We start from the raw sequence: 18,580 nt of genomic DNA, 5'->3' as shown, positions 1-18,580 counted from the left end.
GCAGGACAAAGAAGGAGAGAGATCCTCCTGGACAGCAGCATTATTTAAAGGGATTATTTAGCCTTCATGTCTAGACTAAAAACCAGAATTTTAGGATTTTGCATTGCCCTCAATGCCAGGGTGCCCTTTCTGGCTCTAAAAATGAGGCGGTAAATGCATTGAATTAAAGAATAGGGTTTAAAATTTAAAAATGGCAGCATGGACATCGAAATTCTGCCTGAACCAAGGAGAGAATCCACCCATTAGGGAATCCTTCCTCTCGCCTCCAGGGAGAAGTGGAGTTTGCCCGTATCATGACCCTGGTGGACCCCAACAACACAGGAGTGGTGACCTTCCAAGCGTTCATCGACTTCATGACCCGGGAGACGGCCGAGACCGACACAGCCGAACAGGTCATTGCCTCCTTCAAGATTCTGGCTTCGGACAAGGTGAGTCGGGGGGGAGATGGCTGGAGGGAGGGGGGAGAAGGAGAGAGGGTCCATCTCACCCACACCACTTTTGCAAGGGATTCTTTTTTACAAGCGGGATTAAACCTAGATTAGCTAAAGAGAATTAGCACCCTGGATTCCCCCTATTGGTTCCGGGTTTGTTTGCGGGTTTTTTTTTGGGGGGGGGGGGGAATCTCTGATTCTTTTTCCCCAGGAGGAAAAATCCGTCTTCTCCCAAACAAGGGAACTCCAGGCCCCCTTCCCAAACCAGCTCTATAATCCCAATTATTAATGGTTTATGGTGGCCCAGCTCTGCATCAGTGGAGCAGGAGACAAGGCAGCAGATCATGACAGCAGGAAGGACCCCAACTCAGGCTTCCCATCCCCCACCTGCCCAGCTGGTGGGCCTAGCAAGCCATCCTAGCCTGGCCTGGCCTTCTGCCCCGTCATACCAATTTGGACCGTCAACCTGGCTGCCCTCCAGGATGCTCTGGGCTTCACCCCCATCAGTGTAGCTGAGAGCAGCATCTGGAGAGGGCTGGTCTGGCCTCAATCAAGCAGGGCTCAGTCAGGCATCCTTCCCAAAAAAACTAGAGATGCTAGACAGGTCCTTGACATCTCCTGTCTGTGGAGATTCTCAACCGCCCAGGTCCTGGCTGTCCCAAAGATGCCTTTTCCAAAAATCCGACTTGAAAACGTTGCGCTTCTCATCCAAGGAGCTTTTTCAGTTCCGGCTGAAGGGTGGGGAACGGAGCCCAAAGACTATAAACCCTCCCACCCCATTCCGCTAGAAGAGAAGGAGCTTGGATGGAAAGCGCAATGTTTTCAAGAGGGGAGGAGCCCGAGGAAGTCCCGTTGCCTTTTGGAAAAGCTCCTTTGGGGCTCCTGCCAAGCGGGTGGTGAGCTCCGGCCTTCTCCGGCCTTCTAACCGGGTTGGGGTCCTCCGCAGAGCTACATCACGGTGGAAGAGCTGCGCCGGGAGCTGCCCCCCGAGCAGGCCGAGTACTGCATCACCAGGATGACCAAGTACAGCGGAGCCGATGCCGTCGCAGGCGCCTTGGACTATGTCTCCTTCTCCAGCGCCCTGTATGGGGAGAGCGACCTGTGATTCCCTCCCCTCACCACAAAAGGCATGTGGGAGCAGAATGGCCCTCCTCCTCCTCCTCCTCCCTGGGGTGCTAACACAATTCCTGTGCCCTAGCAGCCCCTTCCCCACATGCCACCCCCTCTTCAAATGTTGGGCAAAAGGTAACGAGAACCTCCCTCTCTCCACCCAAGAGCCACAGCTGGTGGAACCAAGAGGGGAGGGTCTTCCTCAGAAAACCGTCTCTTGTCCTGTCCTTGCTGCTCTCTCTTCTTTGCTGCTGAGCTAGTCAGCCTCCCCCTCCACTCCAGGCTGTGCTCTGCCCTGCCTCCCCACCCACCCGCCCTCCTGGGTCTCTCAGTCCCCAGGCACCCCGGACGCTGCCCAGATGATCACCGGGGCTGCCACGAGGGGTTCCCAAGGAAGGGCAGGGCTAGCATGGAACAGATGCTGTACCAATAAACACCACACTCTGGAGGCCCATCTGTGGTCGGGGTCTTTCTTCTCGGTAAGCCAAAAAGGGTGGGATGCTGCGCTAGTGTCCTGTAAGCTTAAAGGTCTGACCGCTCACTCTCTCTGCGAGCTTGGCACGAGGTGGCTTAGGATGGAAACTGAAGGATGGGATTCCCTCTATGGAAAGAAATCCAGGAGATTTCTGGCAGTCAGAATAGTCCGTCAGTGCAAGGGATTCCCCTCCAGAAGTTGTGAGTGCTCCATCCCTGAAGGTTTTTAAGAAGAGACAGGACAACTACCGTATTTTTTTCAGAGTATAAGACACACCTTAGTTTATGGGGAGGAAAATAGGGGAAAGAATCTGCTTACCAGGTACAGTGGTACCTCAACATACGAACCCCTCGTCTTACGAACAACCCGAGATACGAACCCGGGGTTCAGAAAATTTTTGCCTCTTCTTACGAACTTTTTCCGTCTTACGAACGCCAAACCCGAACTTCCGGGCTCGGCGTTCGGGAGGCCGCTGAGAAGCGCCCCGGCTGTTTTAAAAGGTGACAGCTGGGCTGCGGGGCTTCCCGGCGGCCTCCCAAACGCCGAGCCCGGAAGTTCGGCAAAAGTTCAGCGTTCAGGAGGCTGCTGGGAAGCCCCGCAGCCCGGCTGTCACCTTTTAAAACAGCCAGGGGGCTTATCGGCGGCCTCCCGAACGCCGAACCCGGAAGTTCAGGTTCGGCGTTCGGGAGGCCGCTGAGAAGCCCCCGGGCTGTTTTAAAAGGTGACAGCGTTTTTTTGCGGGGTTTTTTTTTGTTGTTGCACGGATTAATTGACTTTACATTGCTTCCTATGGGAAACAATGTTTCGTCTTACGAACCTTTTGTCTTACGAACCTCCCCCGGGAACCAATTAGGTTCGTAAGACGAGGTATGACTGTATTCATCTAGCTACCACATTATTTTATCCCCTGGTGAGGGCTTTTAAAAAAAGCTTATTCAGAGAGAGTAAGGATGAAAGAGCTTGCAAGCCAGTAAGAGCTGGAAACATCATTAGCACCTGGAAAGAAACATTCGGAGCAATGGGGAAAAACCCTGCTTGGAAAAAAACATTCTTCGCAGAGAGTAACAATGAAAGTGCCTGCAAGGTAAGAGCTGGGAAGATTGTTAGCACCTGGTTAGGGCTGGGGGGGAAAAGCTTTCCAAAAAATAGTGCTACATTCAGAGTATAAGATGCACCTGTATTTTCAGGAGGAAAAAAGATACGTTCTATACTCCAAAAAATACGGTATTTGTCCGAAATGGTAGACAGTCTCTTGTTTGAGCAGGGGTTGGACTAGAAGACCTCCAAGATCCCATCCAACTGTTACTCCTGTTATTCTGGAGCCTGGCCCGCTCCCTTCTGCCCACACCTCCCAAGACTTTATAATGTTGCCTGCGCTGATTTGATGTAACAGAGAATAATGATCCTCTGCCTTGACAGAATCCTCCTCTGGCTCCTTCAGCAGTTAATTCTAGCGAGCAAAGATGGAGTGAGGACCACTCTCCCTCAAAGGAGCTTGCTTTCCAGGCAATCCGGCTTCGGCATCGCTGAGGAAGGGGCCCCTTTGCCAGAACCCACCGGTGGACTCTTTTTCTCACGGCTTCAGAGCCCCAGTTACCATGAGAAACCTGGAGAGACCCAAAGGATTTCATAGGGCAGTGATGGCTAACCTTTTTTTCCCTCGGGTGCCGAAAGAGCGTGGGAACTTGATATCGTGCCTACGTGAGTGCCCACACCCATAATTCAATGCCTGGGGAGGGCAAAAACAGCTGCCCCTGCCCCTCGGAGGCCAGATAGGGCCTGTTTCCCAACTTCTGGTGGGCCCAGCAGGCTCGTGTTTCGCCCTCCCCAAGCTCTAAAGCAGCGGTCCCCAAACTACGGCCCGGGGGCGGCCCGGTGAGGCAATTTATCCGGCCCGCAGCAACACATGAGATTTTACCTGGAGCCGGGCATTGGAGAGATAGAGTGAGTGTGAGAGAGGAAGAAGTCAAGAGAGAGAGAGAGAGAAAGAAAGCAAGAGAGAGAAAGAGGGACAGAGAAAGAAAGCAAGAGAGAGAAAGAAAGAGAGAGAGAGAGAGAGAAAGGAAGAGGGAGAGAGAGAAAGAGAATGAGTGAGAGAGAAAGAGAGAGAAAGAGGGACAGAGAGAAAGAGAAAGAAAGAAAGGAATAGAGAGGGAGAGAGAAAGGAAGTGGGAGATACAAAGAAAGTGAATGAGAGAAAGAGAAAGAAAGTGAGAGAGAAAGACAGAGAGAGAGAAAAAGGAGAGGAAGGAAGAGAGAGAAAGAGAAAACCCGGCAAGGAGTTGGGGACTTGCTCCACTTCACCTCCTCCTCCTCCCTCAAGGCGGCGGCATTAAGAAAACCGCAGAGTTTTTTTATATTCCGGCCCTCCAACAGTCTGAGGGACAGTGAACTGGCCCCCGGTGTAAAAAGTTTGGAGACCCCTGCTCTAAAGGCTTCCCTTCAGCCATGGAAGGGTAAAAAATACCAAAACGCCTTCTCAGAGCCTCTGTGCTAGCCAAAAATGAGCTGAGCTAGGGCAGTGGCTCGTGTGCCGGCAGGTTTGGCTCCACCTGCCACCTGTGGCAGCCGTGTCATAGCTTCGCCATCGCTGTCATGGGGGATTCCCCGCCCGAGTCCATTCAACCAACCAAGGCGCCTCCTTAAAGTACTTTATTCATAAAAAATAGAACTCTTCAGGGCCTGGAGGAAAAGGGCCCAGGGATCTATAGAAAAGGGGCTGCTTGGCTCAGGGTGGGCGGTGTGCGAGAGTGCCGGCGCGGCTACCCATTCGGTGGCAAACGGGGTTGACGTGAGGAGCCCCTCCGGGAACAGGAGTCCTCCTGCCCTTCCTTCCCAGCTGCGGAGCAGAACGGCGCCTAGGAACCAATTTGGAGCCCACCGCCCGGAGAGGGTGGGGGGAGGGCGAAGGGCGTGTTCGCCGCGGGGCCGTCAGGAGCACCAGGAAGAGCTGGCGAGGCTGTCCGCGGGAGAGGTCAGTCTGGAGAGGGAGCAGATGGGCAGGTGTCCAAAGAAAGCCGGGTCCGTCATGGGGAGGAGGAGGAGGAAGAAGAGAACCACGCCCAGCAGGTAAAAGAAGGCCACCAGGAAACACTGGGAATGTTCCAGGGCTGCGCCCACCGCGGGGAATCCGACGTAGTTGCAGAAGGAGTGGCAGAGAACGGGCCCAATGAGGTGTCCTGCGCGGAGAGAGGGCAACAGTGAAAAGAGGAGTCTCACCCCGTCCAAGGAGCAGGGAGAAAACGCGCTTTCCCACGGCGGAAAAGCCACCACCCAGCGATGACGGGTGGACTGATAACGCCTTCAGTCAAGCCAGCTGGGAGGCGGGCGAGAGAAATAAATTCTTCACTTTTCCAAAGGGAAAAAAAACCCTGGAATGGTTCACACAGGCTACTAAGCCACAACAGGGCTGTCTTAAACCACCCGCTTCGTCTTAATCCTGGATTAGCCTTGATAGAAAGGGAGAAGAGCTCAGAATTGGGGTTTGAAGAGGGTTTTTGGCAGAGAAGAGGGCTCGACGTCTCCATTTTAAGATTTGAAACCTCCATTGTTCCCAGCTACTGACCAGCCCTTTTTTTGGGGGGGGGGGGCTTCCCGAGACTCACCTGGCAGGTAACAGTAGAGGAAATTGCAAGGTAACGGTTGAGTAAACCTCCGTTTTGCGTGCAAACGAGCAACCCAGAGGAAGCGGGAAGAAAAATCCCGGCTCCCAACCCTTCACCAACCTGTCCGGATGAAGAGGAAAGCGGTGTAGGCTCCGAAGATGGCGGTGTAGGAGAATTGGAACACTGCAGGGGAAGGAAAGATTGTGGGTGGGTGTCTTGGTGTGCAGGGAATCCCAATTTAAAAAGAGGATGCCTTCCTTGGGAGCAACGTCAGGCCAGTCGTAAGCGATGATTAGATACTTGGTGTTTCCAAACCTTGGCAGCTTTAAGGTGTCTGGACTTCAACTCCCAGAATTCCCCAACCAATAGCGGGCCGGGGAATTCTGGGAGTTGAAGTCCAGGCACCTCAAAGTCACCGAGATGCATCAGTTAAGTAGGAAAAAGGAAGCTCGGAATTTTCTTTCCACTTGCAAATAAATCCTTTAGTTCTTTAACGTCTTTATGGGTTTGCGTTGCCTCCCGAGTCAATGCGCGGTGAGCCCACTCGGCTACACAATGACACATTTGGTCAAGCTGAGCTGTTTTTTGGGGGGGCAGGTGTCGCTTAAGGCAGTGTTTTTCAACCAGTGTGCCGCGATACATGGTCAGGTGTGCCGCGAAGCTCAGAGAGAAAGAAAGAAAGAAAGAGAGAAAGAAAGCAAGAGAGAGAGAAAGCAAAAGAGAGAGAGAGAACAAGAGAGAGAAAACAAGAGAAAGAGAGAGAGAGAAAGAGAGAAAGAAAGCAAGAGAGAAAGAAAGCAAGAGAGAGAGAAAGCAAAAGAGAGAGAGAGGGAACAAGAGAGAGAGAAAGAAAGCAAGAGAGAAAACAAGAGAAAGAGAGAGAGAGCAAGAGAGAGAAAGAAAGCAAGAGAGAGGGAGGGAGGGAAGGAGAGAGAGATAAAGACATAGAGGGTGGTAGGGAGGGAGAGAGAAAGAGAGCAAAAAGAGGAAGGAAGGAAGAGAAAGAAAGAGGGATGGAGAGAGAAAGAAAGAGGAATGGAGAGAAAGAGGGAGGGAGAAAGAAATAGAGTGAAGGGGAGGAAGAGAGAGAGAGAGAATTTTTTTGTCCAACCTTTTTTTAGCCATCCCCCCGCTCAATGTGCCCCAGGGTTTCGTAAATGTAAAAAATGTGCCACGGCTCAAAAAAGGTTGAAAATCACTGGCTTAAGGTATAAAACAACCCACCAGGCTACAAAAAAGATTAAATTAGGAGTAAATCAGTTCGGCCCTTTGCGAAGAATCGTCAGAGCTCTCTGGACACCTGAAAGCATCCAAAGGCTCCTCAATTCAAATTCATCTTTTTTTCTTTCAATGGTTTAGCGATAGGTCAGCGATAAGTCCGAAACAACCACCACAAAAACCCTACTCATAGTGGTCCGGTTTTTAAGCCTCTTTTCCCTGCATTCATCTTTGGAAAATCTTGGCCACGTTTGGGGATTTTTTTTATTGGGAGCTTCCAACCGGACATTGCTCCCTTTCAGTGACCGCCCAGCCAGGACTGACCCTCACCTGCGGAGAGAAAAATACTGGCTCTGCTTCCTTGGCGAAACCGCAGCTGCTCGATGACGTGATGGAAATGAGCTGCAGAAAGGGAAATAATTTGACACGTAAAAAAAAAAGGACGCGTACGGGTAATCCTCGACTTACAATACTTCATTTAGCGACCGTTCACAGTTACAACGGTACTGAAATAAGACTTGTGACCGTTTTTCAAAGTTGCAACCTTTGCAGGTCAGGTGATTAAAATTCAGGTGCCTAGCAACTGGTTCCTACTTACGACCGTCGCTGTGCCCCAGGGACACGACCTTCTGACAAGCTGGATGGATGGGGAAGCCAGATTCCCCTAAACGACCAGCTTACTGACTTATCAACTGCAGTGATTCACTTAACGACCGAGGCCAAAGAGATTGTACAATGGGGGCAAAACTCACTTTAAGGAATGTCTCAGTAACGGAAAGTTTGGGCTCCATTGTAGGGCCTCATAGATAACCCTCGACTTACACGACTGAGTTGACTTACTATGGCGCTGAAAAAGGGAACTTACCACTGGTCCTCACTCTTAAACCACGTCCGCACGATCAAAATTCAGGTGCTTGGCAACCCGTATGTATTTACAACAATTGTAGCATTCGGGGTCACATTTGTGACCTGAGCATCCGTCTGACCTCCAACGTCCATGGTTCACTTAACAACTGCCATGATTCTCTTAACCAGGGCACAACGAGGTCACAACATCTGACTTAAAGACTGACTTAACTTCCCAGCCACAGGGGAGTCTGCGCCCAATTGTGGCCGTATTTTGAGGACCATATGTAATCCCCCCTATCCAAGAAGCTCCCTTCACAGGTAAGAGTTAACCAAAGCACCTTATTGACATCCGAACCTGCAGAATAAAAGGAGTCTAATTCGAGTCAATGTTTGACTCTGGCTGACTTCCACCCACGGAGTTGGCTTGGCAACCGTGAGGAGGTGGATGTGAAGTTTCCGAAAGATGCCCGAACGAATTCATCGTCAGCCGCAAGCCAAAGTTCAAAAGGAACCCGGTCATTTATTAGGAGCAACCCTCCAACGTACGTACCCCGTCTCCCCCCCTCCTCCCTGAGCACGTCATAAGTCACATTCTCCAAAGAACCACGTTCAACTGCTGACTCTAATAACCAGGTGTGAAGGCAGGCGTGAAATGTCTTTTCAGTTGGGACAGCCTAGCATCTCCGTCAGTTCTCGCCCCGCCTGCTTATGGCAACTTGAAAGCTTCGCAAGTGGGTAGTAGATGCTAAGAACGGGTCTTGAACGGTTTTTTCAGCTGTCCGGCTAAGCCTCCGGATTTGCAGCTTTCTGGAAGTCTCTCACTAGGTTCCCAACCTGAGGTCCGTGGACTAGAACCGGGCCATGGCATTCCAGTAACCGGGCTGCGGCAACAAGCGAAGCCCCATCCGCGGGATGCAGGCAGCCCGCCAAACCACCGTGGAACCGGTGACCCATTATTATACAGTGATCCCTCATTTTTCGCGGGGGATGCGTTCCAAGACCACCCGTGGAAAACGAATTTCCGTGACGTAGAGGAAAGACTTTTTTTAATGTATTTAACGAGTATTTGGACTTTTAAAACCCACCCTTTGATTTAAACAGTCATTCTATAATGTTTCTCAGCTGGAACTACAGGTGATATCCTACTAGTTTCTTTAATAGAGCACAGTAGTACTGTAGAAGAATTTTATGAATTTTAATGGATTTAAATTTTTTAATGGATTTAAGCCCCCTTTGAAAATCCGTGAAGTAGCGAATCCGCAAAAGATGAACCGCGAAGTAGCGTGGGATTACTGTATTTAGGAAGATTATAGCTTTTAGATTTATATACCGCTTCACAGTGCTTTGACAGCCCTCTCTAAGCGGGTTACAGAGTCAGCCTCTTTCCCCCAACAATCTGGATCCTCATTTGACCCATCTTGGAAGGACAGAAGGCTGAGTCAACCTGGAGCCTGGTGAGATTCGAACTGTCAAACTGCTGGCAGCCGGTGAGCAGCAGAAGTAGCTTGCAGTACTCCACCCTAACCACTGTACTACCAAGCAGGAGGCCCATTTGCCGAATAAATCAGGCATTCACACATTATTGAGGGTAGAAATGCGGAGTGATCTCTGAGCTCGGCAGACGTTTCAACGACCCAACTAGGTAACTTTGTCAGTGCTCCTAGAGGGGAAACCCCAGCCCCTTCTAGCACTGATGAGGTTACTCTAGCTGGGTCGCGAAACGTCTTGAGCTGAGAGAGGAACCAGGGCTCCACAATTCCTACATTATCCCACTTTGCCTCTTCGCCTTCTGGCACGTGAGGTGTTGAAGTAAGGATGGAGGGAGAGCCACCACTGGGAAGACCCTCCCGGTCATAGTCCCCACCCTACAGCCCCAAAACATGTAGGCAAGAAAGGCAAAAGGCTGCAGCCGGCTCGGGGCTTATCTCCTCTCGCCCGAAAAAGCAGAAATGCCTCCCACCGATCAATCCAAAACTCACCGACTCCAAAGAACAGCGGGCAAGTGGCGATGGCTAGTCCCACTCCTGTGCAAGGGACCAGCATGGGCACCATGCACGCCCGGAAGACCAGCTCTTCGGTGAAGGGCGCGATGACCTGGTTGCGCAGCCAGCGCATGTCGGTGAGGCAGAGGAACCAAAACCTGGGGTCTGGAGGAGGGGGAGCAGAAGCAGCGTTAGCGATCCCCCCCAAACCCCCCCCCCAGCGGCCTTGTAGTAAGCACCCTGCTCGGTTGAGGAGCTTGTGATAGGATAAGGCTTAATTTCCACCAAGAATCAACTCTAGGTAGTCCTTGGCTTACAACCATTCATTTAGTGACTGTTCAAAGTTACGGCAGCATTCCAAAAGGGATTTGGGACCCTTGTTCATCTTGACAATGGGTTGCAGCATCCCTCACGGGGTTGCTCGGCAACCGACTCCTATTTATGATGGTTGCAATGCCGCCATTTATGACTTCCCCATCCAGAAGAGTCGTTGAGAGAAGTTGGATTTGTTGAACAAACATGTGATTCAGTGTTTGCGCTTAACAACTGCGGCAAAAATGGTCGCAAAAGTGGGCCCCAAACACTCAACCAATGTCTTTGCTTAGCCACCAAAATTCTGGCCTCAACTGTGGCCGTAACTCGAGGAGTACCTGTAGCAAGAGCAGTACTGTATATATTTTCAGCCTTGGGGACTTCAACTCCCAGAATCCCCCGGGTGGAAGATGAAGTCCACTCCTCCTCTTAAAGAGAAACACTGACATAGACAGAGGGGACTTACAAAAGCCTGGCTCCACCCACAAAGTGCTCTGGCTCCACCCACATTCACCAAAACAACATACATTTATTTAATTTTTTTTTATTTTTGGTTGGATTTCTATGCCGCCCTTCTCCGCAGACTGAGACTTACAAAATAAGGATAAAATAAAAGTACAAAACTGCTGCCCGAAGAAAACATGCCCTCCCCCAAATATATATATATATATATATATATATATATATATATATATATATATATATATATATATATAGAGAGAGAGAGAGAGAGAGAGAGAGAGAGAGAGAGAGAGAGAGAGAGAGAGAGAGAGAGAGAGAGAGAGAGAGAGAGAGAGATTGGATTTGCATGCTGCTCCGGAGACTCGGGGCGGCTAACAGCAATAATAAGACAGTGTACAATAACAATCCAATACTAAAAACGATTAAAAACCCATTAATATAAAAACCAAACATACATACATACATACCATGCATAAAATGGTAAAGGCCTAGGGGGAAAGAGGATCTCAGTTCCCCCATGCCTGGCGGCAGAGGTGGGTTTTAAGTAGCTTACGAAAGGCAAGGAGGGTGGGGGCAATTCTAATCTCTGGGGGGAATTGGTTCCAGAGGGTCGGGGCCGCCACAGAGAAGGCTCTTTCCCTGGGTCCCACCAAGCGGCATTGTTTAGTTGACGGGACCCGGAGAAGACCCACTCTGTGGGACCTAACTTGCCGCTGGGATTCATGCAGCAGAAGGCGGTCCCAGAGATAATCTGGTCCGGTGCCATGAAGGGCTTTATAGGTAATGACCAACACTTTGAATTGTGACCGGAAACTGATCGGCAACCAATGCAGACTGCGGAGTGTTGGTGTAACATGGGCATATCCATGGAGTGAAATAATAACATTTTCAATTCTCTTAACGCGAAGCCCAGATTCTTACCCAAGGCCACTCTTACGCCGTCCACCATGTCCCAAGGACAGTCCATGGAGAGTTGGACCAGGGGCCCGAGAAAGAGGATCTGGGGAAACAGGAGAGAGCCACAGTCACCAGGACTTTGTAGGGGAAAAATACAGCCCGTTTTAAAAAATGGAAAATAAGTTATCCCCCTGCCCTCCCCCCCTCCTTACCACTGTCAGCAGCAGGGGAAGTAGAGTCGCTGGCACGATGCCCTCCAGCCGGAAGCCCATCAAAGTGAGCAGGGATGCATCTGGCTAAGCAGAAGAGGAGAGACCATCATCCATCACTGCCCTCCACTCTCCCCTCCTGAGCTCACCCGTAAGCGTCCAGCCAACAAAAAACGGCCTCGCCTCTTCCTCAGGTGGCCGTAGACAAAAATCAAGTTGCAGGTTTTTAATCCTGCTGCAAATTGACTTTTCAGCCACTGGAAGAGGTTGCAAAAGGGGATTTTAAAAAGAAAAATCTTGGTGTTATTACTCCAGGTGGTAAGAGAAACCTGATGGCTCCTTCCTCCTCTTAAGTTTCCCCATCAAAACATCCCTGCGAGGTGGGAGAGAAAGTCCGGTCCAAAATCACGCAGTCAGCTTCATATTTAAGGTTGGGCTAGAACTCACCGACACCTAGTGACTGGCCCAAGGTCACATAAGAACCTGAGAAGAGCCCTGCTGAATCGGGCCAAAGCCCATCGAGTCCAGCATTCAGTGGCCCACCAATTGTCCATAGGGATCTTGAGCAGAAAGAGGAGGCAAAACCCTCCCTTTCCCTTGACCCCCAACAAGTGGTGCTCAAGGGAACCCTGCCTGCCTCAACCAACATAGAGGCAGCCCATCCATTTCAATCACCCCCTGTGATACACTTGGCATCCCTGAATCTGTCTAATCCTGCCTTGAAGCTATCCAGGCTGACAGCTGCCACCACCTCTTCTGGAAGGGAATTCCATCAACCAAGGACCCTGTGGGTGAAGAAATATTTCCCTTGATTTGTCCTCACTTTGAGCTTTAGGGAGGGCCCCCTCGTCCTAGTATTGTGGGATAGAGAAAATAATTTTTCTCTATCCACCTTTTCTGTCCCACGCGTGATTTTATACACTTCGATCAAGTCCCCCCTTCAACGCCGTCTTTCAAGGCTGAAGAGACCACGGCGTTGCAACCTGGTTTCATAAGGGGGGGGCTCCATTTCCTTGATCATTCCTGTTGTCCTTTTTTGCACCTTTCCCAGTTCCTTCATGAGGTGCGGTGACCAGAACTGTACACAGTACTCCACGTGTGGTCCCACCATGATTTGTACAGAGGCAATAAAACACTCGCCGACCTATTTTTCGATTCCCTTCCTAATCATGCCAACCATGGAATTTGCTTTTTTTTACTGGGTTGTTGAGCTGTCCACCCACTAGCTGTCTTTCATGGCCATGGCAACACTAGAACTCACCAATTCCTGTTTTTTAGCCTTAAACCTTTAAGCCAAACCGAATCAAGATATTATTATAGAGAACCATCTTAGACTCCCTGGAAATTTTTATTTATTTATGAACTTTATATGCCGTCCACCTTGCTGTTGTGCAACCTTTAATTAATGATTCCACACCAACTCCCATCATCCCCCGATGGCATTAATGGGCTATGGAGGGCCTAAATAGTTTCCTTTTATCTTTAATTTCAACCCACGAGCCAGAAGGCCTAACCTGTCACTTCAACTGCGGCTACGTTGACAACCATCCATTTTAAACCGGTTATTGAATCCGCCCATTTTCTGCCTTGGTTACCGCATACTGAGGCAGGGACGAACCCATGGATTAACCACTCTCCAAAAACGCGCGCACACACCAAACCACCGCAACTGAGCTAATTGCGCATAGCCCAGATGTATTGCCAGGTTGTAATTATCTTGATTAAGCACGCTGCAGCGAAGGCAGCCATCAAACACTTCAGAATGACTCAAAGGCAGCGGTGGGAGCCGCCACAAGTGGGCGAATGCCACCCACTCTGGAGATGGACCAAGCCTTCTCCTAGGAAACCTCTTTGCCAACACAACGGGCGACCTGGAGCACTTTTGTGCGTCTAAGGAAACTAGGATGACTGCAAGGCAAGGGGGGACGTTGGTCAGATCTTCTCAGCCTTGCAAAATGGCACCACAAAGAGATCACAGAGTCGCCCCTTGGTTTGATCCTGTGCGGATTGCAACAATAAGCCCTGATTGGCAGAGACTCCTATCTTGGTTTACCTGCACAGCCCTTTCTAGGCCCAGTTCAAACCGCTCAGGGCGATTTTTAGAAACATAGAAACATAGAAGACTGACGGCAGAAAAAGACCTCATGGTCCATCTAGTCTGTCCTTATACTATTTCCTGTATTTTATCTTACAATGGATCTATGTTTATCCCAGGCATGTTTAAATTCAGTTACTGTGGATTTACCAACCACGTCTGCTGGAAGTTTGTTCCAAGGATCTACTACTCTTTCAGTGAAATAATATTTTCTCACCTTCCTTCTGATCTTTCCCCCAACTAACTTCAGATTGTGCCCCCTTGTTCTTGTGTTCACTTTCCTATTAAAAACACTTCCCTCCCGAACCTTATTTAACCCTTTCACATATTTAAATGTCTTGATCATGTCCCCCCTTTTCCTTCTGTCCTCCAGACTATACAGATTGAGTTCATTAAGTCTTTCCTGATACGTTTTATGCTTAAGACCTTCCATTTTTAAGGCCCTAGATTTGGCCTAGTGCAGGGGTAGGCCAAGTCGGCTCTTCTGTGACAGGTGGACTTCAACTCCCAGAATTCCTGAGCTGGCACGATTGGTTCAGGAATTCTGGGAGTTGAAGTCCACAAGTTATAGAAGAGCCAACTTTGCCTACCCCTGGTCTAGTGGTTAAGCTAGAAAGTGGGAGACTGTGAGTTCTAGTCCTGCCTTACGCATGAAAGCCATGTGAGTGATTTGGGGCCAATAACAAGGAGACAGTGAGTTCTAGTCCAACTTTAGGTAGTAAAGTCGGCTGAGTGACTTTGGACCAGTCTCTCTGCCTCGCTCTCCAAGCAGATAAATCAATTGTGTAAGCCCCTAATTTAGATGCATTTAAAGTTATGTACTAAATTTAATTAAAATTGATGTGTTACACTTATTTATTAAACCCCGTTCCGCAGAAGCGAGCACTCCGCAAAGCCAGAGCTGCAAATGCTGTGACAATGGTGCCCACACATGTTTGCCCAACATGCAGAACATTTTGCGTGCCCATATAGCCCTTACCAGCGCCCTGCGGACACATCGTGGTCAGCCACAACCTGTTAAGATGTCAAGGTCTTCTTCAAACACGATGGGCAAACATTATCCAAGCAATTCTGGGCAACTTGCAATATATTTTAAAGCATCTCCTTTTCCCACACCAATCTGCCTGCATGCTAATATTTTATTATTATTTTATTTATTTATTTTATTAATCAGACTTGTATGCTGCCCCTCTCCGTAGACTAATATATTAGCCAGTTGATCTTTTTCACCAACTATTGCTATAGGATCAATCTCTTTCAGCAAAGCTGTTTCCACATGAAGCTGAGAGGATATCTATGAAGGAAGCCGCATCGCAAACTTTGGCTGTAGCCTCTCCCCCCAGCTCTCCAAAAGTTACCACCGAATGTTATTTATTTTTTATTAATGGAAACCATCATAAGACGTGCATCGTAAGCACAATAAGTTACATTCAGTCAAACGTTAGATTTTTCTACTGGTCCTTTTCACAGGATATTTCGCAAACATACCCAGCAAAGGACGTTTGTCTTAACTCAGTGGTTGTCAACCTTTCCTAATGCCGTGAACCCCTTGATACAGTTTCTCGTGTTCTGGTGACCCCCAACCATAAGTCGGGCACCAATTCCCCCAACAGAGCATAGAAACATAGAAGTCTGACGGCAGAAAAAGACCTCATGGTCCATCTAGTCTGCCCTTATACTATTTTCTGTATTTTACCTTAGGATGGATATAAGTTTATCCCAGGCATGTTTAAATTCAGTTACTGTGGATTTATCTACCACGTCTGCGGGAAGTTTGTTCCAAGGATCTACTACTCTTTCAGTAAAATAATATTTTCTCATGTTGCTTTTGATCTTTCCCCCAACTAACTTCAGATTGTGTCCCCTTGTTCTTGTGTTCACTTTCCTATTAAAAACACTTCCCCCCCTGGACCTTATTTAACCCTTTAATATATTTAAATGTCTCGATCATGTCGAAGCTGATTGGCAGGAAGGCCAGAGGGACACCCCCACTGTCAATGTCTGATTGGTGGATTGTAAAAATCCCAGGGTGCTTTAGTTCCTAACACAGTGGGAAATTTGTCTTAGGTGACCCCTGGGAAATGGTCGTTTGACCCCCAAAGGGGTCCCGACCCCCAGGTTGAGAAACCACTGCTCTAACTGAACACGGTTGGGTATCCCTGCTTCAAAATCCTGGGGGGAAAAATAATAATTCTTAAATCCAGCTTTTCAAAACTCTGGGCTTCTCCCTTCCACATTTCACCTGCTGTTTGTTTGGATTCACTTGGATTTCAATAACCAGAAGAAAAAGGAAGCAGCTTGTGGACGAAAGAAAAGCAGAAACGCCAGAAAGCTCCGGGTAAGATAGACAGGATAGGCAGGGGGGGTCCCCCACCTCCGTCCTCACCTTAATGCCCGTCGCCTCTTTCCAGAGCCAGATGAAGAGGGGCGAGAAGGTGGAGACCACCAGGACGCTGGTGAAGCGGCGCTTGATGACCGCCGGGTGGTCCCTAAAAAAGGAGGAAAGGCGGAATAAATCCCCCCCCAAAAAAGGATTATTGGGGGGGTGGGAATATTATGCAGCTCAGACTCAAACATAGAAGATTGACGGCAGGAAAAGACCTCCTGGTCCATCTAGTCTGCCCTTATGCTATTCCTTGTACTTGATCAAGGAAGCGGCTGATGGGTCAAGAACGGCTGACCCGGGGAAAGGAAAGATCGGGGTCACTAAAGCCTCCCCATCGCGAGTCTTTTGGGGGCTCGGCTGCTGCTTGCGTGCCCCCCCCCCCAATTTCTGCAAAGGGGCTTCGGTGTGCAATTGAGGCCCCCCCCCCAAAAGACCCCCCCCCCAGCCTCTTGCAGGCTGGATGGGGGGGGTGGAGCCGCAAGGGGAGGATCTCCCCCCCCCCTTCCGCGTCCTCACCTGGGCAGGTGGCTCTTCCAGACGTAGAGGCTGCCCACGTAGGAGCAGGCCAGGCCGAGGCAGGAGACGAGCGAGGCCCAGCAGAGCCCCGATCCGCCGCCGCCGCCCCCCTCGGCCGACATCGGGGCGCTTGCAGGAGCGCGGCTCTCTCAGCCCGGCCGCCCGAGCCAGGCAGGGCCGCGTGGGGAGCCTCCGCCTCCCGGCGAGCGCGGAAGAGGAAGCCGGCCAGCCGGTGGGAGGGAAGCGGCGGCACGGAGAGCCCGGGCCGGGCCAGGCGGGCATCCCGCCCCCCTCCCGCCAGCGATTCCCGCCAGGCCAGGCGACCCTCCTCCTCCTCCTCCGCCCCGGCCCGCCTCCCTCCGGGGTGGGCAACTCGGTGGGACGCCCCCGGCTGGCTCCGCCGTTACGCAACACGGCGGAGCTCTTCTTGCCGCCGCGGCGCCTGGCACCGCTAGGGGGCGGTAGATGCGCGCCTCGGGGAAGCAAAGTGGGGCTTTAGTGACTGTCCGAAGTTGGTTTTTTTTTAATTGACTTAGGACCATTTTTCACACTTAGGGCCACTGCCGCATCCCCACACTCACATGATTTACATTCGTTATGCTTGACCACTGACTCCTATTTCTGATGGTCACAGTGACCCGGGGTCATTGACTTCCCCTTTCGAGACCTCCTGTCAACGGGGAAGACGGATTCGCTTAACAATTCGGTCACTAACTTAGCAACTGCGGGGATTCCCTTAACGAAGGCGGCCAGAAAAGTTGTAAAAATGGGGCAAAGCTCAGTTAACCAACGTCTCACCGAACAACGTAAATTTTGGGCTCCATGGTGGCCGTGAAGTCGAAGAGTCCCGTACGTAGAGGAGCCTGTGGAGTTATCAGGGAGTGGGCTTCCTTGGGGAGTGGGAAGAAATTCCGGGAAAGAATCCAGGCTAGCTGCCCATTCTTGGCTTCCTCCCCGGCCTTTGGGAGAAGGAGAGCCCCCCCCCCACTCCCCCAATTGCCAAGGCCAGAGACACCCCCCCCCCAGGCCTCCCAGGGCAGGAAGAGAAACAGGGGTTCTGCCTTCTCAATGGCCCATCAGAATCCAGCCTCTGTTCTCAACGCCATGTTTCATCCAGTTGTGATTCTCAATTTTGGACACTTTAAGACGGGTGGACTTCCACTCCCAGAATCCCCCAGCCAGCATCCTTTAAGATAGTGGACTTCAACTCCCAGAATCCCCCAGCCAGCATCCTTTAAGATAGTGGACTTCAACTCCCATAATCCCCCAGCCAGCATCCTTTAAGATGGGTGGACTTCATCTCGCAGAATTTCTCAACTGGCATGAGAGTTTATTTATTTATTTATTTATTTATTAGTTGGACTTGTATGCCGCCCCTCTCCGAAGACTCGGGGCGGCTCACAACAAGTAAAAACAGTCACAACAATCCAATTAATTAAAATATTTAACGATTTAAGAAAAACCCCATGTAATAGCAAACACACACACAAGCATACCATGTATAAATTAACATGCCCAGGGGAGATGTTTAGTTTCCCCATGCCTGGCGGCAAAGGTGAGTCTTAAGGAGTTTTCGGAAGGCAGGAAGAGTAGGGGCAGTTCTAATCTCCGGGGGGAGTTGGTTCCAGAGAGCCGGCGCCGCCACAGAGAAGGCTCTTCCCCTGGGACCCGCCAACCGGCATTGTTTAGTTGACGGGACCCGGAGAAGGCCCACTCTGTGGGACCTAATCGGTCGCTGGGATTCGTGCGGCAGGAGGCGGTCTCGGAGATATTCTGGTCCGATGCCATGAAGGGCTTTAAAGGTCATAACCAACACTTTGAATTGTGACCGGAAATTGATCGGCAGCCAATGCAGACTGCGGAGTGATGGTGAAACATGGGCGTACCTAGGTAAGCCCATGACTGCTCTCGCAGCTGCATTCTGCACGATCTGAAGTTTCCGAACACTTTTCAAAGGTAGCCCCATGTAGAGAGCATTACAGTAGTCGAACCTCGAGGTGATGAGGGCATGAGTGACTGTGAGCAGTGAGTCC

The 18,580-nt window shown here is 50.3% G+C and overlaps 2 protein-coding genes across 3 annotated transcripts in view; one reads left to right on the top strand and one right to left on the bottom strand.

Annotated features, from left to right (window-relative positions):
* Positions 1 to 1,993, top strand: part of ACTN3 (actinin alpha 3) — a 93,657-nt gene extending 91,664 nt beyond the window's left edge. The window contains exons 21-22 of the mRNA XM_070766776.1: positions 270 to 428; positions 1,378 to 1,993. Of these exons, the coding sequence (XP_070622877.1) occupies positions 270 to 428; positions 1,378 to 1,536 (318 nt within the window). The 3' untranslated portion in view covers positions 1,537 to 1,993. The remainder of the gene's footprint in view (positions 1 to 269; positions 429 to 1,377) is intronic.
* Positions 1,994 to 4,653: 2,660 nt separating this feature from the next.
* Positions 4,654 to 16,893, bottom strand: RCE1 (Ras converting CAAX endopeptidase 1). Of its 2 annotated transcripts, none has more exons than XM_070766087.1 (8): positions 16,548 to 16,893; positions 16,032 to 16,134; positions 11,554 to 11,637; positions 11,366 to 11,444; positions 9,668 to 9,835; positions 7,170 to 7,241; positions 5,742 to 5,804; positions 4,654 to 5,195 (listed from the first exon to the last, which is right to left on the bottom strand). In XM_070766087.1, the coding sequence occupies exons 1-8, from the start codon at positions 16,667 to 16,669 to the stop codon at positions 4,948 to 4,950; spliced, it is 939 nt and encodes a 312-aa protein (XP_070622188.1). In that variant the 5' UTR covers positions 16,670 to 16,893; the 3' UTR covers positions 4,654 to 4,947. The 2 variants fall into 2 exon arrangements, with proteins under 2 accessions (XP_070622188.1, XP_070622189.1); XM_070766088.1 differs by having other exon boundaries at positions 11,554 to 11,633; positions 16,548 to 16,882.
* Positions 16,894 to 18,580: the final 1,687 nt, after the last annotated feature.

The sequence above is a fragment of the Erythrolamprus reginae genome, chromosome 13, assembly GCF_031021105.1.
Source record: "Erythrolamprus reginae isolate rEryReg1 chromosome 13, rEryReg1.hap1, whole genome shotgun sequence".
NCBI classification, from domain to species: domain Eukaryota; kingdom Metazoa; phylum Chordata; class Lepidosauria; order Squamata; family Dipsadidae; genus Erythrolamprus; species Erythrolamprus reginae.
This window is presented reverse-complemented; position numbering and strand designations above follow the sequence as displayed.